Below are 25,960 nucleotides of genomic sequence, written 5' to 3' on the forward strand. Positions count from 1 at the left end.
CCGTGGATAATTGGAGGGGACTTCAATATGATAAGGGATCTACGAGAGAAGAGAGGGGGAATAAGGAGAGAGGACCAGAATATGGAGGAGTTCAACGACATGATTAGGGACCTGAGGTTAGTCGATATTTCTACAAATAATGGTGTCCATACCTGGAACAATCGAAGAGGAGGACAGCATCAAATCGCTTCTAGATTGGATAGATTCTTGCTGTCAGAGAAAATCTTGAATCGAGATGTGTTTATTGAAGCTAAAATCGTGCCTAGCCTGGGTTCAGATCATTGGCCAATATGATTAGATATTGATATCAAGAAGGTTAAGGGGAAGAAGCCTTTCCGATTCGAATCTTTTTGGCTTAGAGACCCATAATTCATAAAGAAAGTGGAGGATTGGTGGAATCAGAGCACTATCAGGGGTAAGGGGAAAATGCATACTCTACAATTGAAGCTCAAGGAAATTAAAACGAGAATAAAAGAATGGAATAGGAAAGAATTTGGGAATATTATGGAAGCAAAGCAGAAACTAGAAAGAGCAATGGAGGATATCCAGCAAAAGATAATTTTGGAAGGACGGGATGAAGAATCGAGTAGGGAGGAAGGAAGAATAATAAGTCAGTTGGAAGAGAGAAGAAAGCAAGAGGAGATTCTGTGGCGACAAAAATCAAGGATAAAATGGTTAAGGGAAGGAGAACGGAATACAAAATTTTTCCATCAAGCTATGATCCAACACCGGCAGAGGAATAGAATCTTTTCAATTAAAAATGCTGAAGGAGACAGAGTAATAGAACAGGAGGATATAGAAAAGACTCTGGTTGATTACTTTAAAGGAATTTTGACAGAAAACCAAAGGGATAGAGGAGAAGCTATAAATAATATTTGCAGAGAGATTCCAAGATTAGTAACTGAGGAGCAAAACAAGGCATTAATGAGGGTAGTGACAATGGAAGAATTAGGAGAAGTGGTAATGAATATGAGTAAGAATAAGGCTCCCGGTCCAGATGGGTATACGGTGGAATTCTTCCAGGCTAGTTGGCATTTTATGGGAAAAGAAATACTAGAAGCCGTAGAAGAATCCAGAATGAGACAGCGAATATGGCCTGGAATAAATTCGACTTTTCTGACCTTGATTCTTAAAAGTAATAACTCGGAGGAGCCACAGGGTTTTAGACCCATAGCCTTGTGTAACGTCGTCTATAAGATGATTTCCACTTTGATAGCGAAAAGGTTGAAACCTCTCTTACCTAAATTAATTGCACCTGAACAGACAGGGTTTGTGGAGGGGCGGCAGATCCTAGATGGGATAGTAGTATCTCAGGAGGTGATACATTCCCTAAAGGTGAAAAAACAGAAAGGGATGCTGATGAAGTTGGACTTATCCAAGGCCTATGACAGATTGAACTGGGACTATCTCAGAGCGGTTTTGGAAGCTTACGGTTTTGAGAGAAGGTGGATAGCATGGATAATCAGCATGATCTCTACTCCAAATTTCTCAATCTTGGTTAATGGTATTCCTACAGACCTGTTTAATGCTAGCAGGGGAATTAGGCAGGGGGACCCAATTTCTCCGTTTTTGTTCATCTTGGCTATGGAAGGATTAAGCAGGAAAATTAAAAAGGAAGTAAGTGAAAGGAGAATCAGAGGAATAAGGTTGTGGGGGAATAATTTGACTATCACACATCAACAGTTTGTTGATGATTTGATGTTATTTGGAGAAGCGTTGCTTAAGGAGGTGTGGAATTTCAAGAGGATCTTAGAAGTCTTCAAGAGCGCATCAGGTATGGAGATTAATAACGATAAATCTTGTACTTTCATATTTAATTTGCATGAGTCTATCAAAACTCATTTAACCAGAGTTCTAGGTTTTAGAAAGGGGGAGTTACCTACCAAGTATTTGGGTATCCAATTGGATATAAACCCTAATCGGATTAAAAACTGGCAAAGTCTGTTGGATCGAATTAGGAAAAGATTAGATAGTTGGTCATTCAGATTATTGAATATAGCAAGTCGAATTGTCCTATTAAAATCGGTCTTATTATCTATCCCCGTATACCACCTATCTATTATGGCTGCTCCCAAAGGAGTTTTTACAAAAATGCGAGAAATACTTGGAAAATTTTTATGGGGCGGTCCCAAGCAGCAGAAGAAATGGACTCTGGTTTCATGGAAGAATGTAATTAAGAGGAAAGAGGAAGGGGGCCTGGGGGTACGAGACCCTGAAATTGTAAACAAGATTCTAGGGGCGAAATTATGGTGGAGATGGGTCCAGGGAGGATCTGATGTGTGGAAAAGAATATGGTACCAAAAATATGGCATGCCTGACACCACTAAAGGGCGCTTAAGAATAGAGGAAACACCAAGAGGTTCACAGATCTGGGATTTCGCAAGTAGAAATAGGGATATAGTTAGGAACTTTGCCTTCTGGGAAATCCGTGAAGGAAACTCAGCAAGATTTTGGGAGGAAAGTTGGCAACAGCAGGGCACTTTGGATAGGCTTCAAACTCTTCATGAAGTTCAAGAAAAAGCGCAAAGAGCAGGATTGAAATATGTAAGGGACTATTGGAAAAGAGGCGAATTAAACGATATATGGAGAGCTTGGAAAAGACCGGAGGAATGGGCTGATAACATAGGTCAGGAGGCTGGGCAAGTGTATAACAGAGAATTAGAATCAAGGAAAATCAAGGTTCGAGAAGGTAAGGATATCCTTAGATGGGGTAAAGCGACGAAGGGCATGTTCACAGTAAAAGAAGCCTATTACTGGGCAACGAAAGAGGAAAGAGAGGAGGAACCAATAGGATGGAAAACAATTTGGGAAGGAAAATGGTGGCCAAAAGTAACATGCTTCGTATGGCTGGTATGCAGAGGAAGGATCCTAACTTGGGATAATATGCAGAAAAGAGGAATGATTGGGCCATCAAGGTGTAGTATCTGTATTAAGGAAATAGAAACTCAGGAGCATCTATTGAATAAATGTATATATACTAAGAGCCTATGGGAAGAAATTAGAGTGCTCTTTGGTATGACAAGAAGGGATCCCGACAACATCAGGAATACTCTGTTTCAGTGGGGAAAAGGGAATTTCCAAAGCAAAGTTGTAAGGAGAATATGGAACTTAGCGGTTGGTTTTGTAATATGGGCGATCTGGAAAGAGCGAAATCGACGAATCTTTAGGGATAATAGTTGGCAAGAATCGAGAATTTGGGATGAAATCTGTAGTTCGATTAAAGAAATGGTTTTATCAGAAGTGTGGGAGGAAGAGGATTGGAGATTGAACCCGGAGGAGCAGAGAATAGTCTCCAAATTGAATATGGAATTTCAGATGATTTATCCTCATGCAGAGCGGAATATTAGAAATGGAATGCCGAGCCCCAATCATTATAGGTTACCTGGTGAGCGACGGGTTAAATTAAACTTCGACGAGGCCTCAAAGGGTAACCCGGGACAAGCAGGCTTCGGAGGTATTTTCAGAGATAGCAGCGGAAACACGCGGTGGGTTTATGCTGGATGGGGAGGGGAAATGACGAACAATGAAGCGGAATTGTGGGCAGTGCACCACGGACTCCGGATAGCAGTTAGGAACGGGTATATGAATCTAGAAATCGAAGGCGACTCACAAATCACGATTGATATGTTGAAGAAATTAAGGGATGGGAAGAGCTAGGAACATGTATTGAAGAGTTGGCGGACAGCAGGAATCCTACAGGATATTGAGGCGATGCTGAGTAGGATCGAGTATACTACAATAAACCATGTACTGCGAAATGGAAACCGTGTAGCTGATCTATTGGCTAATTGGGGAAGCGGAGGATCGAATAGGAGCGTAGATGGCAGCTGGATATCATTACAGGATGATCCAAGGTGGAATGAGTTAAAAAATCTATTAAGTCAGGATCATGATGACGCGACCGCACAGGGAAGGAATAATTAGGCGCCTCCGGATTATGGTAAGGAGGGGGAAGGACAGAGTAATAAATGTTCGATCAAAGTGTTTGCAGGATCAAGATTATGGGATTAAAGTCATGAAGGCTGACAGCAATCAACCCACGGGAAGGATGAGCATTCCAAGGGGGAAATCGGGCAAGGTACCGAGGAGAAGCGGTGGCAACGTCAGAGAGTCAGCCAACGTTTTCCATCATGGAAGAGAATGTAGAATGGGTATTAATGACGATGACAGGCTGCAGAGAAGCTTCAAGAAGGCAAGGTGGCAGCATAGCGATAATATAGGGCTTGCATGCAATCGACCAAAGCAAAAGGAGACTTCAGAAGAGAAGCAAAGCAGAGCGAGGAAGTGTAGAGAGAAATTGCAACAGAAGAAGGACTGGAAGATGGCAGAGCACCAGGACAGGGGAGCAGGAAGGTGGACGAGGAGCAAGGCAGCAACTCCAGCGGAGAAAGGAAAGAGCACGGTCGAAGAAGCTCTGCAGAGGATATATCTTACTATCCAGGATGACTCAGAGGAAGAGTTTGATATTCGCAATTATATTGCAGACGAGGAGCCTCAATGCGCAATGCACGAAAAAGCGGGTACGGGGAAGGTCCATGAGATGGAAAAGGGGGACCGCGAGGAGGAGTATGAGGATCAGGAAGACGACGATGAAGTGGAGGTGGATAGACGCGGATGGGGTAGAGGAGCGCGAGGAAGCGCTATCCAGAGAGGGAGAGGGAGGCCTGGAGGACGAGGCGGCCGAGGGAATAGGAATGTGCGTTCTGAATTTGAGGAGGCAGCAGCTAGTGAGGTAAGAGGCAGAAAGAGAGGCAAGAAAGACATGAGGAGGAAATTACAGGAAGCAGAAGAAGCATATGCCCAAGATACCAATCCAAATATCAGAAGGATTATAGAGCATTTGGAGGAAGAAGCTATGCAGGAGATCTCAGATCCTGAAATGGAGGATTGGGAGCAGTTCCTCCCTGATCCGGGACATACGAGAGGACGAATGTCCTTGTATAAACAGTCTTTACATGTTTATTGGGGCATGAAGCGGTTATTGGCCAAAGCTATGGAGCAGGTGGCTCTAGAAATGGCTGAATTGGTCCAAGGCATTCCAACCATGAAAAGGGAATTGAAGAATATTCAAGTTACTCTCCTTATGCAAGACAGAAAGATGGATGACATCCTGCAGATGCTTCAAGCAGGTGGAATGGGCGTCAAGATCGAGAAAGAACCAAAGACAGATGCACCGAATTAGTAGAAGATGCAGCTGATGCTAGGAGGTTTTTATATAGATTGTTATTTTGTTTTTTGGTTTTGTAGATGATAATGATTCAGAAGGAAAACAGTTTACCTATAGTAAGAATAGAAGGATATTTAGAGTGGGTAGATAGGCTGATAATATACTGTTTTTGGATGGCTTTGAAAAACTTCAGATGGTTAAAAAACCCGGTTTCCCTTAAGGGCGGGTTGAGACCTGTCCAACTATGTAATATCTTTTAATTTCAGTAATGAAAAAACAGAGTATCGCCTTAGCTTACAAAAAAAAAAAAAAGTTTAATAACAAAAAAATTCAAAAAAAAAAAAGAAAAAATAAAATTGGGCCACTGGCGCGGGCAGGGAGGTGGTTGCGTGCAACCAGCCTCCCTGCTCATGGCCAACCCCACCCAGAGGCTGGCAGGTCGATTCCCGGAATCAGCCTGTCAGCCCTTAGGCAGGGTTGGCTGCGTGCGCGGGCTGGGAGGCGGGCTGCGTGTAACCGCCTCCCTACCCGCACCTGGACCCACGACCAACCTCGCCTGTGGGCCAAATTATTTTCTTATTTTATTTTATTTTTTGTTTTCAATTTTGTTTGTTTTCGAATATATATATATATATATATATATATATATATATATATATATATATAGATATTTTATTTTATTTTCCTCTTAGTTTTTTGTGTTAACTTCTTCTTCTTTTTCTTCTTTAATTTAGATATTTTTGTTTTCAAATTTTTTATAGATGTGTTTTTTTTGTTTAATTTTCAATTTTTTCTTTAAATTATATGCTTTTTTAAAAATATTTTCCTTTTTTTTAATATTTTTATTTATTTTTTCCCCGGATGCGGGTGATACTGCTGTCATAAATGGCTTTGATGCCAACTGTTAATTCCGCGTACTGCATGCTGCAGAGCAGCGGGGCTCCCCAGACCTTCACCTTAAGTAAAATGGATGATCAACAGTTCGATGGAGACGGTGGTGTTTGCGCACTTATGGTCTACTTGGTTCGAAGCATGGCAAGGATGGTTATATTCATTACCACCCGGCTCTTCCCTCTCATGGTGTGTTTCAATTATTCTGGCTCTGAGTTCTGGTCTGCGAAAGCTCTGGGAAGTAAGAGGGTCCTCCTTCTCAGAGGCGTGCCTCGCAGGTGTAAGGCACGTCTCAAGGGTAAGCAGCTTACACATCTTTCTCTGGCTCATGCATTTTGTTTTTCAATTGCTCTCTCTGTTGTTTCTGTTGTTTCCGTAGCCCTTCTTTTGCTCTTCAATATGGTCCGTCAAGGTGGCAGGAAGAGACCCAGAGGCAATTACGGTGATGGCTTTCGGCCTACTGCCAGTAGCTCTGATAACCCTGATCACTCACATGCTAATCTCCCTCCTTCTCAGGCGAATGTGCAACCATATAGCCCTGTTCGTAGGCCTATCCCAAATAGTGCTTTTCAGACCACCCATTTTAAATTCCAGAGCAACCTCAATAGATCTCTGATCTCTGCCCATATCACCTTAATTTTCTCCGAATAAGAAAACTTGTTTCATCCTCTGGCCTGTATCGCTCCGGAACCCTCTCAGAGCAGCGAGCAGCAGTTGACCATGGGTAGCCCGGAGAAAGCTCTGGTGGATCAGCCAGGCCATATTGATAGCCCGAGAATTACTCTGCCCCATGTAGGAAATTTCCCTGCTGAAGGGGATGAAGCTCTGAATGACTCTAATCGCCCAATTTCGATCCCTGAGGACGATAAGGCCGGCAATGAAGTTCTGTGTTTGGCTAGTGACCGTCCAGCAGAAGAGAAGACTTCTGGCGGGAGCAAGGAAGACTAATGCCATGCGGCACTGTTCTGGTTCTTTTTTCTTTTTGTCTGTCAAGCAGACGACTGTTTCCAGGTTTCAATGATAACACACATGGCTCAATTCCGTCAGCTTGAAGTTTTTTCTCAGTTCCAGGGCAGGGGCAATGCTTTACAGACAAACTCGCAATAGCTACTCGCTTCTATGCTCTCATGCACAATCTTCTTCTCTACTGGTCCTTCTCTGACATGTCTTTCTGTTATGAAGTTTTTTGTAGCACCTATGTTCAGAATCCTTCCGTTCTGAGGCAAACTTGCTGTGTACAAAGGCCTCATGATTCTTCTGAGGCCTCGATTACTTGTAAAAATATTTTTATTTTAAGTTAATAGATATTAGTCTTTGCCGAGAAAAAAAAATTATTTTTATTTATTTTTTATTGTTTTATTTTATTTTATTTTTACAATTTTTATTTTATTTTTATTTTTTTTACATATTTTTGGGTTTTTTTATATATATTTTTTATTGTGAGCTTTTTTTGTCATGTTTTTTAATTTATTATTTATTTTTTTACGAACATGAAAATCACAAACATTTAAAAAGAATATTGATACTTAATACATTAGAAAAGTTAAAGTGTAAAAAATAAGCCCTCTAAACAAAAAGGGTTGATGCTGCATCAACACTTTTCAAAATCAAGATGAAAATCACTAATATTTAAAAAAAATGTTCATACTTGATACATAAAAAAATTTGACGTGTCAAAAATCAACCCTCTAAAAAAAAGTGGTTGATGTTGCATCAACACTTTTCAAAATCAGCTTGAAAATCACTAACATCTAAAAAAAATGTTCAAACTTGATACATAAGAAAATTTAAAGTGCAAAAATAATGCTAAAAGAAAAAAGTGTATTCTGGCATCACCACTTTTCAAAATCGGTTGATTTTTTTCTACCTCAAAAACAACGGGTACTAGTTCATTTTCTCGTTTGATTGGTAACTATGTTACTAGGAGGCCATGGAAGAAGAATTACAACCACACAAAGGATAGACAAATACAAAAGACTAAATACTAGTAAAAACAACAATAGTAATAATAAAGGAAGAAAGATGTAAAATACTTATCTTTTGAGAAAAAAAAAATGCTAGCTCCCTCTTGATCTAATCCTTCTTTCCACTGGGTCCTTATGACATCATTCATTCCTTTCACGAGTTAGGGTTACATCTTTCAGCGGAAATATTGAACTAGGTATAACTCTAGGGTTTTATCCACAAACCTTAGAGCTTTCTTATCAAGAAATCTAGATTTTATAGGGTTTACTAATCCGTTCTAAGAAGTGATCGATATGACATCTCATTTTATGTGAGGGACCCCTTCATCTTCCTCTTGATCCTAACCTACTTGTAGTAGTTCTAGTAAAATAAGTCCTTATCACCAACTACTGAAGCTTTTGAAGTATCATTCTTGGATTTCTTCTGATGAGGATGATCATCACCATCATTGCTCTTACTCTTATCATTTGATGCTTGAGTACAATTATTGTTATATTGTCCAAATTTGTGACAACCATAACGTTGGACTTTTGACAAGTCTTTATTTCCTTGGGTCTTTTACCTACACCTATATTTTGAGAGCCAAACTTCTTTCCATTGTTCCTTCTTGATTTTGCAGCAAAAGCTTGAGATTCTTCTTCATCAGGATTTTGGATCTTTCCTTTAGCTATAAGCCTAGATTCCTCTTGAGTGCAATAGGTCCACAATTCTTCAAACCTTGGAGTATCCTTTATATCACATATCCCAATGAAAAATGCATCCCATAAATCGAGTGGTTCGTTAATTGTTGTAGTGATCAATTCAGATTCAGAAATGACTTCATCAATCCTTTGGAGTTGATCTCTTATGTGAACTATATTCATGATGTAGGAGGCCAAGAGTTCATACTTTAACATGTTAATATCACATAGTTGATTCCTTAAAGACATCTTTTGGCCAATGTTGTTGATTGAGTACAAATTAATAAGAGTATCATAGACTTTTTTTGATGTAGTCAATTATGAAACAAATGGGATTAAATGGTCCTTGAGGGATTCAAATAGAATTCTTTGAGCCTTGACCTCACCCTTCCTAAAATTTGCTTTCCCTACAATATCATTATCATCTGGTTGAGTGTTATGAATATAATTCACAACAAGTAAATAAATAAAATAAATGTAAATATTAAATAATTAAATACTGATTATGTTAAATAGTCATTAAGTTAAGTGAAAAGGCATGCCTAAAAGACATGCTCAGTCACAAAAGGACACCTGCTTAGGTATATATATGCGGGTCCTCATTGTAACATTCATCACTTGTACATTTTTATATATAATAAATTATTATTACAAAATACCTCGTGTATTTTTACATTAAGTCAACAAGCTATTAGTTTTGATGCTTCAGTGGTATCGGAGCCATGGCGCACAATATAATCATGCTTGTTTTTGGGCGTAGTTCGCCGTAAAGTATCCCATTACGTTCACATCCCCAATCCATGGAGAATTTTAGTAAAATTCAAGAAGCATTTTAGCATTTACAAAAATATATGCAGAAGTTAAAGCATGTCAAAAGGAAAGCGATAACAAGGAAAATGATCTAGATGATGATTCCGATGAAGCTTATATAGATTAAGATGAGGATTTAGATAAAGCCGATCTTGATGTGAATGAGGATGATTTAGATCAAGACAATGATTATGATGTAGCTGATATAGATCAAGAAGATTATAATGTTGAAAACCCATATGAAGTTGATCTTGATGTGGATGAGAATGATATAAATCAGGATGATGATCCAAATGAAAATGATGTCGATGAAGATTATGTAGATCAAGATAATGACCTAGATGAAGATGATGTGGATGAGGACTATCTTGGGAAACAAGAAAGATGTGAGGCCGAATCTCTGTGGGAATCTGAGATGACAAAAAAAAGGCATTTGAGTTAAAATAGGGTGAACACTTGTCTTCTATATTAGTAAACAAATTTTAACGTTCTTCGAGAGGAGAGTGAAGGCTATGAAAATTTGGTGACTCTATTATGTCAATGTGGTTCTGGTGGATTGACACATAGGACTGCACCTACAACGATAAGCACAATTAAGTCATTAATTGGCCAATTTGATTTGGACCCAACATTGTTTTGGTATGTTTTGAGCTGCAACCTGAAAATGATGCTTTTCTTGAACTAATACCTATCTTCCCAAAGTCTCATGCTACACATATTCTTGGATTTAAATTCCAGTACTACCAGTGTCAAGATGTAAATGAGCTTGTACCTAATGGACCATACAGACTTATAGCAGAACTGGTGAAGGAAAATTTTATTGACCTTGATAACATATATGCACATTTACTTCCCAAGGATGAAGAAGCAATTGAGCATTATGAAGAGATCTCAAAAAATCAATTGAATGAGGCATATAAAATTGGCAAGATAAATCTTGTAGCAATAGGGAAGGATCTGATGGAGGAGGAAAAACCTAGAGATGTTACAATTAATTTATTTACAGCTCTGGATATGGAAGCATAGGCTAGTGGTGAATGTTCCACAACGCTTGTTACAAATAAGAAGTTGGGTATGCTGAAAGGATTTCTTGCTATTGATGATTGGTTGCATCCACATTTGTTGTTGGAGCGTCCTTCTCCTCTTAATCCAGTTGCACATAAACCAATTTGTGATGGTTTGTTTAGGGTTATAGAAAGGACAACTTCTTCAAGCTATGCCATCGTGAGGCCATCATTTTTAGTAAATATTGGTTCTTTTAATAGATTTGTTGATAATGCCACAATTGGAGATGGCATGGTAAAATATATGAGTAAAGGATATTTTATTGAATTGCCTAGAGAACTTTTCTAGATGTTGGCTTCTGTCGGTCCATATCTTTATCGGGATGCTCTTCTACTACAAAAGGTTTGTAGAGTCTTAAGGGGTTACTATTCATCTGTCTTGGTACTTGTGGCATCTTCTGAAAGTTCAAGTTCTCAAGATTTAGGGATAGGTGATCATAAAGATCCTCATCTTCGGTTAAAGGAAGCTAGGATAAATGTTGAGGAGGCACTTGGAACATGTTTGCTTCCATCTTTACAATTATTACTTGCAAATCCAGTTGTAGGACAAGATATATGGGAAGTAATGAGTCTTCTCCCACATGAGGCACTCTATAACTTATATGGGGAATGGGAGAAAGATTATGAGCACATTCCTGTTGTTTTAGTAGCTTGCTTCATTGCCAAGTTAGATACTAGGAGGATCCTAAAACGTCTTGCAAAGGAGAATTTAAAGCAACTTGGTTGTATGGTAGCAGAAATAGCTCATGCCAGCCCAATGACTGTATTGCGTACCATAGTGCATCAGATTGAAGCTTATAAGGATACGATTACTCCTGTTGTGGATGCCTTTAAGTATTTGACACAACATGAATATGATGTAGTAGAATATGTTGTAATAGAGCGCCTTGCTCAAGGAGGGCGTGAAAAACTGAAAGAAGACGGTCTTAACTTGTCAGACTAGTTACAATCACTGACATCATTCTGGGGTCACTTGTGCAAGAAATATCCATCAATGATGGAGTCCTTCAATGAGTCTATGTCCCAGCTATGAAATAAAGATGAAGTTCTCTCATATGTTCACATCCGCTCTCAGATTGAAATCCTCTATGATGAAGTCGACGGTCATGGCCTCAGAAATTACATAATGGACCACATGAAAGAACAATCAATCACTCCAAACCGCTTGTCAGCCATTGGTTCCCAGACCTATCGTGCTAATCGAATTCCTTCCCCGTCTTTGAATGATAGTCGACCAACTGCAATGCCTGACCCTATCTTTGTCGCATCGACCCTCCATGTCCTTGCCAACTGTTTCCATCGTCATCCTTCCGCCTGCCCGACAATCGACAAGCATTCATCGTATCATCAATGTTGGTTGGCTTGTCGACCCTTCCTTGCTGATAGTTAGTCATGCTACAAACAACCCCAACACCTAACACACAGTTGACTTGTTCTTGCAACGTAAATTGAGATAGGCCGAGTGGTTGAAGAGTCATGCCCTTTTAATTCGGGTCACAAATCTTGTGAATCGACATTTCCCTATATACTGGCTCGATGCACCAATTGGCCTATATATAATTGTTGGGTTGATATATATAATAAACCAAACTAAATTAATATAATATAATTAAATTATATATATATATATATATAAATTAATTAAAAAAACAAATTATTTAAAAAAAGAAAAAGAAAAAGAGGGAAATTAAAAATAAATAAATAAAAATCAGTTATTAATAAAAATAAAAATAAAAAAATCGATAACCCTGGATTCAAGGCAGTGTTACCCAGCGAATTATACAGGTAGAGGTGCTAATGGCGTTGAGTTACATATGCCGAGATGACAAATGCAAACTGAAGGAAATTTTCAGTAATAAGCTTTGAGGACAAAGCTTTTAAAGAAGGGGCTATGTTATGAATATAATTCATAACAAGTAAATAAATAAAATAGAAGTAAATATTAAATAATCAAATATTGATTATGTTAAATAGTCATTAAGTTAAGTGAAAAGGCATGTCCAAAAGACATGCCTAGTCATGAAAGGACACCTACTTAGGTATATATATATAGGCGGGTCCTCATTGTAACATTCATCACTCATACATTTTTATATATAATAAATTATTATTACAAAATCTCTTGTGTATTTTGACATTAAGTCAACAAGCTATCATTTTTTATGCTTCATTGAGGTACTTTACCTTGGACATATTGCAAAACTTCATGTTCTTCTAGGACAAGATCAATCCTCTTCTTCCATGCTTTGAAGTTTGATGGTCCTTCAAGTTTATTTCCTTCCTTGCAAGAGTGAACCATTTTCTCAAAAATCTTGGACATAGAGATGAGAGATTTCTTCCTTAAGAGAGAGAGAGGTTCAACAAGATGTGATCTTTCTTCACCAAAGCTCTAATACCATGTTTATTTTCAAGTACAATGTAGACTAATACTTATTTTTGAACACTGATAATTAATTCTGATGATTATGTGTCTTCTTTTTGCATTTACAACTTCTTCATCAAGCAATTATACTTCAAAAATTTAGCTATTAAAAATAGAAGGAAAGAAGAGATCACAAAGCACAAGAACAAGACAAAGATTATAATGGGAAAACTCACAAAGGGTAAAAAACCATCAATCCTTCCTTTATAGAATCAATCCAATAAGAGAGAAATCAAAGTCAAGATGACAAAAAACTAACTAGCATGGATGAAAAGCTCACCCTCTCACCAAGAAACCAAGTCATCTCTCCTCAATCTAAGAACAAGAGCATCCACCAAGTGACCAAGTCAACCCTCCTCAATCTGACTGTAACCTTAGAGATAACACAAAGAATGTTGCCATTTTGCAAAAAGATGTATTACAAAACTTTAGCCCTCTTCCATAGAGATGAATCACAGAAATTCAACCCTTTTCCACAAAATTAGACCTGTTTAAGCCCCGAAAATCGGGTCTACAACAAGGGGGATACCCGCCCGGTCCGGACCTTGGTTGGCAGCTCCTTATCTGTTTGGTATAGCGGGTCCGACTGGGGATATGGGACCAGTTTCCCAATCTATGAGTGTGTGTGTGTAGATTTTGATGTTCCTGATCTAACAGTTCCTAATTGAGATATTCTAATTCTAACTTTAATCTAATGCTATGCTATTGTAATCTAATAAGCAGCAACATCTAAGTCTATACTAACCCGGGATGTAATTCTTCTATTATGCGATCTAAAAATATTTCAAATAACAACTGGTAATAAAGATCATTTAGCTATTATGAGAAAAGAAATCAATAAGGATGAACCACTTCGCATAAAAAGTTAGACAAAACAGTTGTGAAAAACATATCGCATAATGAGCTATTCATACATTAAGCATAAATAAATAGCTATCACCATACAAAAGTGCCAAATGATAACTCAGGCATTCATGCAATAATACATAAACAGATAAAAATTGTATATCACTTTAACACATAAGCAGAAATGGTCAAGAGATAAAAGTACCATTTATGACTTGTCCTACTCATGAGCTTCAAGCGACAATGATTTATCTCTCTTTGCTCTAACATCCACTAAGAGTACAGAAGTACAACATTAGTAGCAGATATCAAATGCAAACATCAACAAATCCTGTTCCATTCATTCACCAAAACCTCCTCGGAGGGTGCAAAAGTGCATGTTCTGAGGACAAGTTTTTGATAAATTTCTGGACCCCTCTCTAAATGCATGAGAAGGGTTTAAATACTACTAACTAAATAACTTAATTACAAAGATTCAGGATACGGTTTAAATGACCGCCCTTTTTCTAAGCAAAAATAAATCAAAACTATTTCTAAAAATTAAATCTAATATCTAACTATTTTTGCATTTTCTCCTTAACGTTGCAAGCATTCAGTATTTGCTTGAGTAGAGTCGGCTGACTGTCTTCCGCTTTTGGTTGAGCTAAGAAAACAGAATTGGCAAGAGCTGACATCATCTTCTCAGCAAAATCGATGATATACTCGAGAGTCATCCACTAACTATGTGGCTTTACCGCAGCATATGCCCAATAATAATCTCATTTCACTTGGTTAACCCTTTGGATTGCTTCTACCTTTTCTTTAGCTTTCTGTTTACAGTTTGTTTTTATTATTGCTTTCTTACAATTTTCGGGCTTACAGGTGATTGAGCAGTTAGAGGCTTTCCTTCTCGAGCAATTTTCTCTGCGATGCGTGATTAGCAGCTGCCTCTGTTCTTTGATCTGGGCTTCTCTGATGCGTTTTTCGCCTTTTGCACCTCTTCCTCTTTATCGGGTATAAAGCTCAAAATTTATGAAAATAATGGCCTCGTGAGCTCTTGACCCTAAGCATTAAACTGTCTGTTGATATCAGCATCGCTCAGTACCCATTTAACCATGGTTGTATATGAAAGATCTGTAATGGATGGCTCAGCAGTATTTTGTGAATCTGCGGCTCAATTGCATGCAGTATTTGTTTATGAGGGCACCTTTTCTCTGTCTTTGAACATTGGAGCTTTACCCTTTTTCCCCATAGCTTCCTGCGCATTTCTTTGTGTAACTCTTGTTCTTCGTTCCTGCAGTTCACAAGTGAGGAGAGAGTAATGATAATAAATAATGACAGGAAAGCTTTAAATGCCACAGATATGCAAAAACATGCCATCTGATGTGAATTGGCTCTTCAAAAAACACAAAACCATACTTTATTAACAACTGGCGTGTAATTCATTAATTATCATTAAAGCGCGTATCCAGTTCTTGGTTCATGGAAAAACTTTTTCTTGAATATTGAGCCAGGAAAATCTGCGATGGAATGTTTCTGCGATTTGCATCGCAGTATCGCATTTCGCTGTATCGCATTACCGCAATTTCATCATGTTGTTCTATCGCAAGGTTGTTTGATCGCAATATCGCAAAGATCGCAATATCGCGGATCGCTTGATCGTTTAATTGTTATGTGCATTTTATGCGATTTTGCGACATGCGATATGCGATATCGCATATCAGCGATTTTAAGGTTTTCCAACGTGAGTGTTTATTAATGCATGCGATGCGATGGAGTTCGCATCGCAATATCGCATTTTATCATTTTTACCCATAAGAAAATTCCCTATCGTTCTTGGCGCGATGCGATATATATTTTTTTTTAAGGAGTGACATATAAGCACTAATTGATTTTTTTATTTTTTATTTTTGACTAAGGGTCCCCACTTACATAGTGTTATTGCTAATACTAAATAAGGAGGGGGGTTGTTGGTGGCCACAACAATACCATAGAAGATTCAACCTTCTTGGTTCCAATTTGTACAAGGCAATCTTGGTGGAATTTCACTAAACGGTTTTCGGGTTCTTTAGAACTCATGTGCCTTAGCCTCTCCACCAATTCCAAGGCTAGAGCACTTCCAATGCTACCAAAAACTAACACATGGCTATCCAGGAATTGGAAAGTCTAGGCAATCCAGACAATCCTCCATGCTAATGATTGATCATGACCAAGAATCCAGGCAATCCTCCATGCTAATGATAGATCATGACCAAGAATCCACATGCATGTGCCATGAATGCCAAAACTATTGAATAAATCATACATGCAACTTGATACCTGCTAGAAAATCTAATGTAGTTGTCGATCCTGATGCCCTCTTGCACTTTCCTGCTCTTCCTTTGCCTTTTCGCTCCAAAATGAAAATATCTCCCAACTGGCACAATCATCAATGATTTGCTCAATGAATGGGGTGGGATAGTTGTCCTTCGAACAAGCACAATTTATGTCCTGATAATCGACGCACACGAGGATTGTTCCCTATTTTTCATAACAAGAACAATATTAGACACCCAGTCATTTAAAGGCACAAGGTAGATGAAATAAGCTTGTAGAAGTTTTTCAACTTCAGCTTTGATAACAACGACCTTCTTGGGATGAATAAGGCGAAGGCATTGCTGCACTGGTTTAGCATCAGGGTACGTTTTAATTTCATGCACAACGATGTTTGGATTGATACCAAGGATTTCTTCGCAAGACCAGGCTAAAACATCTCTGAATTCCTACAATAGGGATTTATAAGTCTTGTCCTCATCTGGTGAGAAAGACGCATTGATATGTAGATTTTCGACAATGTTGGGTTTAATTGAAATGTTGAGAGGGATTGTCTCTTCAATGTTTGACAAGTTCCTCTCATAATCGACATCGTAAATGGATGCAGAGTTCGTAAGTAACTCAATGATATTGGGTCGATAAAATTCATGAAGATCGTCCTCGAAGGAATTTGGCCAGGAGGAACGATGATGATGATCACCCATGGTGTATCATTTAGCATCATGATCTCCATGATGCTCTCATCGATGGAAAAATGTATGAGATAAAGGATTAAACAACGTACCATAATCTAAATATTTATTAACCCAATTGATCGAAGAGGAAGGATCAGGATAGGCTACACAAGCGGAATGGATGGCTTCGTAATCTTTCTCAATGGTGTTGAGTGACATACGGTCACCAAAACTATCAATATTAGATATGTCTAGTACTACCCATGGATAAAATGGAGCAATACAAGAAGAAATCGTATTAATATAGGTGACCGAAGTGGATATATCAGGCAGTTGGGGAGGAGGAAGCAGAAAGTTTCCCATGAGATAGGAATCCTTAAGTAACCTAACTCCAACATGTTGATATGGGTGAGGGTTTCCCCCACAAGAAGGACACTTCCAGTAATGGAAGAATCAGGGGTAAAGAAAGTGAATTGATTGATTGCTACAATACCACCTTTATGAGGAAAAACGATCATTTGAAAGTATGTGGAAACAATCGTATCCATGGCATAGACCAACGTGTGACCCAATAGAAGATTGTAATCAAGAGTTCTGTTGATAACTTCAACTTCTACTGATACGATCTTGCCACCTAATTCTACCTATAGAGAAATCAAAATTCCACACAATTTATAAGTTTTTCCATCAAAATCTTTCAAAATGGTTGGTGACTGGCTCAATGGGGAGAACCAATAGCCGTCCAGCAAGACAGGTACATAATATAGGTTGAGGCAGTTTTGTCCACAATGGAACGATGAAATTTTTTACCACGAACAACAACTTGGATCATGTGGGCTATCTGAGTTGGAAGTTGAGGTATATGGTTCTCATGGTTAAAGACTACTAGGTTGGAATCTAAAGGATCAATACATCCAATTTCCAAGAGTGAAGCCTTCTTTTGGGCAGGGAAATTTTGCAACACCTCAAGAGTGGACATAGATGATGAGGCATGAGCTAGGTCCTCAACTATGTTATAATTTTGAGCAACTCTTGCGCGAGGGTTGAATGTTGATTTATGAATAACACCCTTGGGAGGCTTAATCGTTAATTCAATAGGTACGACATTTGGAGTAGAGTTCGGTGGAGATGCAGTTGAACTGGTAGGTTGATCAGTAGCCTGACCATTCAAAGGATTCACATTACCATAGTCCTTAAAACATGATTATCAAGTGCATATGTCAATGTATTTAGATTTCAAGAAATGTATGAATACTAGATGATATCAAAATATATTTCCTGAAGGCGAACCCTCTGAACATCTGAAACATATTTGGACTTCTAACATAATAGATATTAGTCAATTATATTACTACAAGTTGTGAGTCAAGTCTGATGACTATACAGCGGATACCAAGTGAAATAGCATCAGACAACAGTTTGATCACTGTTCTATATTCAACGATGTTATTTGTAGAACGACCGATACAAATGCCTTGAAAACTCACTAACTCACCATTTGGAGCAAATATGGCCCAAGCTGCAAAAGAGAGGTTCTAAGTACTACAACTAGCACCATCAACATAACCAACATATGGTTCGAGGGATGTTGACATCTGCAAACCAAATGTAAACAAAATTAATAGAAACCTAGGAAACTCTAAAGGGAACACACTACAAACACACTCAATCACACCTATATACAATATGTACACAGTGCACTACGCAAAACTCAAGCATAATATTTTTTAAGGTACAACCCATTTCTAGGTTGCGCTAAGGGAACTCCATCAAAATCAACTAGCTCATAGGCCCCTTTAGCAAGAACACGTTTGACAATATATGGACCCAGCCACATTGGCTTGAACTTCCCTAATCCTAATTTATCAAACTCTTGATCGTATAATAGAATAAGGTCTCCTTCCGAGAAGACACGAGGCTTGACACTCTTGTCATATTGCGCCTTGATACGTTTCTTATGGGCTTCATTAGCCATAGCGACATCTCGTTGAGTTTCATCTAAGCACGTCAGATGTAAGAGACGTTCCTCTTCCACGGAAGTAGCAGGGAGTAGTTTGACAACAAGTTTGAGGGATGGAATTTCATATTCAATTAGAAGGATTTCTTCCATACCATAGACCAATTGGAAAGGTGTAAATCTGGTAGCATTCATAACAAAATTTCGGTATGCCCACAAAGCCGCATAAAGAATGAGATGTAAGTGTGAATTATGGACCACTATGATACATTAAAGTATTGTTTTAAGAACTTTATTAATTGCCTCGACTTTCCCATTTGCTCAAGGGTAGTAGGGAGTGGAACTTGCATGGGAAATTCCCAGCTTGGCAATTAATACGGACATCATGTGATTGCGAAAATGTTTTGCATGGTCCATAACTATAGCTTGAGGAACAACAAACCACGCAATGACATGGTTAAACAAAAGTAAATCAGTTGTTTCGTCGGTATTATTATACGTAGGCATTTCCACAGCCCATTTGGTAGAATAATCATTTGTTATGATGATATAGACATGCCCCCCGACTGAGTGAGGGTTACATGTCATGAAATCAATACGCCATTTCACAAAAGGACCAGCAATGATAACAAGATACAAATGAGCGGGCAAAGCATGAAGCTTTCGATCAAAAATCTAGCATGCATGACACTTATGGATAGTGAGGATACTGTCACGAAATATGGTGGGCCAAAAGTAACCAGCACGTAAGATCTTCTGTGTGGTGGAATATCTAGATTAATGACAGCCACATGCCCTCGAATGGCATTCGTTTTATACTTTCTCAGCCTCCTCATGGGAAAGGCACCTTTGAAAAACCGTATTCATACCAGGACCAATAAGAGTATCACCGATTATAATATAATGCTTGCCTTGATATCATAGACATCGTTGGTCAAAGTGAGAGGTAACTGATCGAAAAGTCTCGGACTGGAGATATATGATAATGTCTCCATACCATGAGTCAGATGAAGAAATCATAAATAACGACTCATTTGGAATAGAATCATTAGATGTCATTTCAGGTTCAGAATTGGGAAGGTCACAAATTAACTCAGCGAAAACTAGAGATTTCTTTGACTTGGATATGACGAATTCCAAATCAAACTTTTGTGGGATGACAATCCACTTAGAGTATTTGCCCCCTAGTAACTATCATGAGAGGATGTACATCATGGGGTTGTAATCCGAAACAACCATAGTATTGCGGAGCAAGATGTAATGGCTAAATATCTAGATGACTTGAACAACTGCTAAAGCTAACTTCTTAACATGAGTGTACTTGACTTCGGTATACTTGAGATTCTGACTCAAGTAATAGATAGGATGTTCAGTTCCTATATCAGACTCTTGAACCATTACCATAACAATGGTATTACTTGCATCAACAAGGTACAAGAAATAATTATGTTGGTAATCAAGGGGTATAATAAAGATGCTTGAACCAATACATCTTTCAAAGCATCGAATGCTTTGTGAGAAACATCATACCAACAGAAGGGAACCCATTTCTTTAGAAAGTGAGTAAATCTTTTGGTTAGTTCGGTGTTATTGGGAACGAACCTTTGAAGAAAGTTAGGCTTCCCTTGGAGTCATTGAATTTGAAGGAGGGAAGCGGGAGTAGGCATATCAATGATCATCTGAACTTTCAAGGGATCAATCCAAATTCATTATTTTGATACAACAAATATGAGAATATGACCGAAGCTAACACAAAAAACACATTTGAGTGTATTGATTAGAATGTTAAATGTCTACATCGTAAAAATATGGCCCTAATATGCATCGAATGTTCAACCCGATGTAGTGAATGAGCAGGAAAATCATCTAAATAAGGTTGCACAATATGTTTGATGTCGTGGAAGGCGTAATTCATGGCCCTCTAGAACGTAGCCCCAACATTCTTTAATCCGAAAGGGAGATTTTTGTACGTAAATGTGCCCCAGGGACAAATGAATGCAGTCTTATGTTGGTCTGCGAGGAGAATGTTGATTTGATTATAGCTGGAGAAATTGTCCATAAATGAAAATATCTCGCAACTGGCACAATCATCAATGATCGATGAATGCGGTGGGATAGTTTTCCTTCAGACACGCACAATTTATGTCGTGATATTGGGCGCACACGACGATTGGTCCCTGTTTTTTGATATCAGGAACAATAGTAGACACCTAGTCATTTAAAGGCACAAGGTAGATGAAACCATGTTGTAGAAGTTTTTCAACTTCAACTTTGATAACAACGACCTTCCTGGGATGAATAGGGAAAAGGTGTTGCTGCACTGGTTTAGCATCAGGGTACGTTTTAATTTCATGCACAACGATGTTTGGATTGATACCAAGGATTTCTTCGTAAGACCATGCTAAAACATCTTTGAATTCCTAGAATATGGCTTTATAAGTCTTGACCTCATACGGTGAGCAAGACGCACCGATATGTAGATTTTTCACAATGTCGAGTTTAATTGAAATGTTGACAAGGATTGTCTCTTCAATGTTCGAAAATTTCCTCTCATAATCGACATCGTAAATGGATGCAAAGTTCGTAAGTATTTTAATGATATTGGGTCGATAAATTTCATGAAGATCGTCCTCGAAGGAATCTGGCCAGGAGGAACAATGATGATGATCACCCCATGGTGCATCATCTAGCATCATGATCCCCGTGATGCTCTCATAAATGGAAAATGTATGAGAGAAAGGATTAAACGACGTACCATTATCTAAAGAATTATTAACCCAATTGATCAAAGAGGAAGGATTAGGATAGGTTGTACAAGTGGAATGGATGGCTTTGTAATCTTGCTGAACGGTGTTGAGTGACATACGGTCACCAAAACTATCGATATTAGATTGATCTGGTACTACTCATGGATACAATGGAGCAGTACAAGAAGAAATCGTATTAATACAAGTGACCGAAGTGGATATATCGTGCAGTTGGGGAGGAGGAAGCATAAAGTTTCCAATGAGATAGAAATCCTCAAGTAACCCAACTCCAACATGTTGATATGGGTGAGGGGTTTCCCCCACAAGAATGAAAATTCTAGTAACGGAAGAATCAGTGGTAAAGAAAGTGAGTTGATCGATTGCTACGATACCACCTTTATGAGAAAAAATGATCATTTGAAAGTATGTGGAAACAATCGTAGCCATGGCATAGACCAACGTGTGACCCAATAGAAGATTGTAATCAAGAGGTTTTTTGATAACTTCAACTTCTACTGATACAATCTCTCCACCTAATTCTACCTGTATAGAATTCAAAATTCCACACAGTTTGTAAGTTCTTCCATCAAAATCTTTCAAAATGGTTAGTGACTGGCTCAATTGGGGAGAACTAATAGCCTTCCAGCAAGACAAGAACATAATATAGGTTGAGGCACCTTTGTCCACAATGGAACGATGAATATTTTTACAACGAACAACAACTTGGATCATGAAGGCTAGCTGAGTTGAAAGTTGAGGTGTATGGTTCTCATGGTTAAAGACTACTAGGTTGGAATATGAAGGGTCAATACATCCATTTGCCAAGAGTAAAGCCTTCTTTTGGGCGGGGAAATTTTGCAACACCTCAAGAGTGGACATAGCTGAAAAGGCTTGAGCCAGGTCCTCAACTATTTTATAATTTGAAGCAACGCTTGCGCGAGGGTTGAATCTCAATTTATGAATAACACCCTTGGGAGGCTTAATCGTTAATTCAGTAGGTACGACATTTGGAGTAGAGTTCGGTGGAGATGCGGTCGAATTGGTAGGTTGATTAGTAGCCTGACCATTCGAAGGATTCACATTACCATAGTCCTTACTTTAGGTAGCCAACAAAATATCATTTTTAGGCTTAGTAGATGAAAGCATTAAAACCGAATTAGAGGAAGTAGGGTCCCAGGCAACCAAATTGGTCTCCTAATTTGGGAATGGGTATGTCAACACAACAGGTGTAGCAGAGGATTTAAGGAATTGATTCACCTATGCCCGGTGTGGACAATCACGAGTGAAATGCTCCTCATTACAGATTAGACATGGGTAATGAGGTTTCCTCTTCTCTTTAGGAGACTGATTATTTTGTTTATCCTGTAGAGCATTGTCTTTCTTCTTCTTGCCTTTACTTTTCTTCTTACTTCATGGTTGTGGAGATTTTCCTTTAAATTATTGAACGACATTGATCTCGAAAGTAGAAGTCGTAGGAGTGGGAGGAGGTTTTTGAGCAGCGACAACAAGAGTTGAACTAGATGGTTTACTCATCGACTGTTAGTTGGTATAACCAATCACGCCATCAACAACATGTGATTCTTTACCAGGAGTTTGAGAAATAATATAGGTAGGTAGTAGAGAATTAGGTATATTATCATACAACGTGCCAAATTGGGTATAAATGAGATCCAAGTACTGGGCACGAGTGATCACTCGTTCTTCGGATACAACTCTGCCTTTGGCTATGTCCTCTGTGATAGATGGCAACTGAGACTTTATGAACCATTCAACTAACAATTGGTCATGACTAAAAGTCTTAACCAAATGATGACGATGTCGCCACTCATGAATATGATAAAAAATGCGAGTGGACTTACTCTATTTGAAATTTGTTAAGATTATGTTCCAGCTTTATCTCTGATGGGTAACTGGAATTGTGTTAATAATGTAGTAGCTAAGGCGCTAAAGTTATCAAAAGAAGTTTGAGGTAATTCTATGTACCATTTAGATATCGTACCAGAGAGTGTACGCTATAAAAGACACAAATGGGTAGAATCATCATTGAGGGAGTTTGAAGAACACCACAAATGATATGTCATTATATATGTGGAAGGGTCTTCTCCAAGATTTCCATTAAATTTAGGAATATCAAAAGACAACACAGTAGGAATAATCAACCACAAAGGAAAATAAGCAATGGGATCATTGGCGAGCCTCGTCAAATCCAATAATTTGAGAGTTGACATGAATGGAAACTGCCTGTTAAGGTCCAGTGGAGGATATCTTGGATAAGAAGGAATAGCCTAAGAAATAGGTATATGTGTCTCGGAATAGGGAGAATTTTTATAGCCAGTATACACATAACCCCGTTGTCCAGTTCCAAGATGACCTTGGAAAGGTTGGAACATCTAAGTTTGGAATTGTTAATCATAAGGCATCTGAGGGATACCTTGATACAGTGGATATGGTTGCCCTATGGGATTTTGCAACATCTCAACATAAGGTGGATTCGGTTGCGGTTGTGCCTATGCCATACCATACACATTCTAACCCATCTGAGCTTGAGGAATGGCTTGCGCAGACTGTTGCGATTGTAACCTACCTTGAAAAGGCTAGGTATTTATGGGTTGAGATGCACTAGATACTGACATAATGGGTTGAGTTAAAGGTACAACTTGTAAATGTTGGCTCACATTCATTTGATTTTATACAGGTTGAGGCATGGGATATTGAAAAAAATTGAGGGGTAGATTGAACAGGTTAAGAAGCTAAAGATGAAGGCACAACTGAACCAGGTTGAATAGGCAAAGTAGGTTTCCAAACACTAGCAGTCATTCCTGAATAAGAAGGACTCATTTGAGGTTGAGAACTAATATGAGGAGCTGGAAATGAACCTACAATAGATTGCCCCTTGCCGAAAGAGGATGATAATACAAAGGCAATTTCCCCCCAAGTGGAGGGTTCCCAATAGGAGATGGATTGGGTTGTCCACTAACATAAGGTCTAGTCTGCTGCTGAATTGTAGGTGTAGATGGAGGAAGAGGAGAAAACTATGTAGTGCTCATTAAAAGAGTGCCAAATGGAATTCCAAATGAAGATGTCATGGGAGAGGTCCATGGACTGGTTGCTGCAACAGAGAAGGTACCAAACAAGGATTGATAACTAGGTGGAACGAACATGCCACCATATAAATGTGCCTCTAGTGTGGTTACAAACATGGATGAGGTTGAAAATTGGTTCATCTCAGCCATGGTAGAAGATACAGGTTGGGAAACCAAAGAAAACTCATTCATGGTTAATCCCAAAGATGATTTCAAAGAGAAACTCAAAGATGAGTTGAAAGGAAAACAATCAGACAAAGGAGGCTGAAATGGAGTATGAGGATATGGAAAAGGATGGGCCTGATAAAAATGAGTCCCTTCTCAAATGGGAGAGGAGGGTTTAGGCTCTTTCTATGGTATCTCTTCAATACTCACAAAATCAGGTGGAAGGAGTTCACCAACGAGTCCAAGATATATAATTTGGGGTTGTGTCTGAGACAATGGAAGAGAATGAGAAGGTCTTGAAGTGATAAGTGAAGATGGCTAAGGTACCTCAAGCTGTATGAACTCAAGTAAAGAGATTTCAGGTGCTTCGATATCGATTGTGCCAGAGTCACTAGCTAATGGAGAGGTAATCTTGGACTACGTACTAACTAGAAAAGATAATTTTGGTGGATCTATCTTAGATGGAGGACCAAAAGAAATAGCCCTTGAAGTACTGGAATCGATAGTTTGTGTTTTCTTATGCTTCTGACGACTATCAGGAATTTCCTTCGGTGGAAGAGGAGGCTTATTTTACAGTCTACACGAACGATGGAGTAAAGGATCTTGTTCTTCCATGGTGGATTAATAAATTTTAACAATTAACACAAAAAATAAATCAAAGAGGGTAAACTAGGCATAAAGGTTTACGAAGAAACTGTGAACAACAATATACAACCTTGGAGAACCAAGGATTTACGTTTCGGCAGGAAATCTCCTTGAATGTTTTGTTTAGTGTATCACAGTGTACAAGGTGGTTGACTCGGTTACCTATGGCGAGGATAGCAACCTATGGTGGAATTCCAAAATATACTTGACGATACGTGGAAGTTCAGTCTGTGTTAGTGTTGTCTAATGTATAACTGTATGTTGAGAGTGTTCACATATACTTTTCATGCGTGGAGCGCCATCCAATATACCTAGAGGTACGTGGAGAACAGTATGACACACTTATGTACGTGGAACGAGTATATCACTCCCGTAATGGAATACTAGAAAAAATGACATCTCCAATGTTTAAATGTGTTGGAACACGTCTATAGCCTAGACCTCTAGATGCTTGTGTTAATGTTACACAAACATCAATATATAGGAGAGAATGGTAGTTTAATAATTCTTATCCATTTACCATTCTAGGCTTGAGATCCACTCTTGATGGGA

General features: G+C 38.6%; 1 protein-coding gene and 1 pseudogene across 1 annotated transcript; both read left to right on the forward strand.

Moving 5' to 3' along the window:
* The first annotated feature begins 426 nt into the window (after positions 1 to 426).
* Positions 427 to 3,657, forward strand: LOC149226381 (uncharacterized). The gene has a single exon (XM_089380188.1). The coding sequence runs from the start codon at positions 427 to 429 to the stop codon at positions 3,655 to 3,657; it is 3,231 nt and encodes a 1,076-aa protein (XP_089236314.1).
* A 7,209-nt stretch (positions 3,658 to 10,866) lies between these two features.
* Positions 10,867 to 11,520, forward strand: LOC149226382 (THO complex subunit 2 pseudogene; annotated as a pseudogene).
* The last annotated feature ends 14,440 nt before the right edge of the window (positions 11,521 to 25,960 follow it).

This window comes from Pinus tabuliformis, chromosome J, assembly GCF_031772625.1.
Source record: "Pinus tabuliformis cultivar Carrire ecotype Pingquan chromosome J, CPIR1, whole genome shotgun sequence".
Classification (NCBI taxonomy): domain Eukaryota; kingdom Viridiplantae; phylum Streptophyta; class Pinopsida; order Pinales; family Pinaceae; genus Pinus; species Pinus tabuliformis.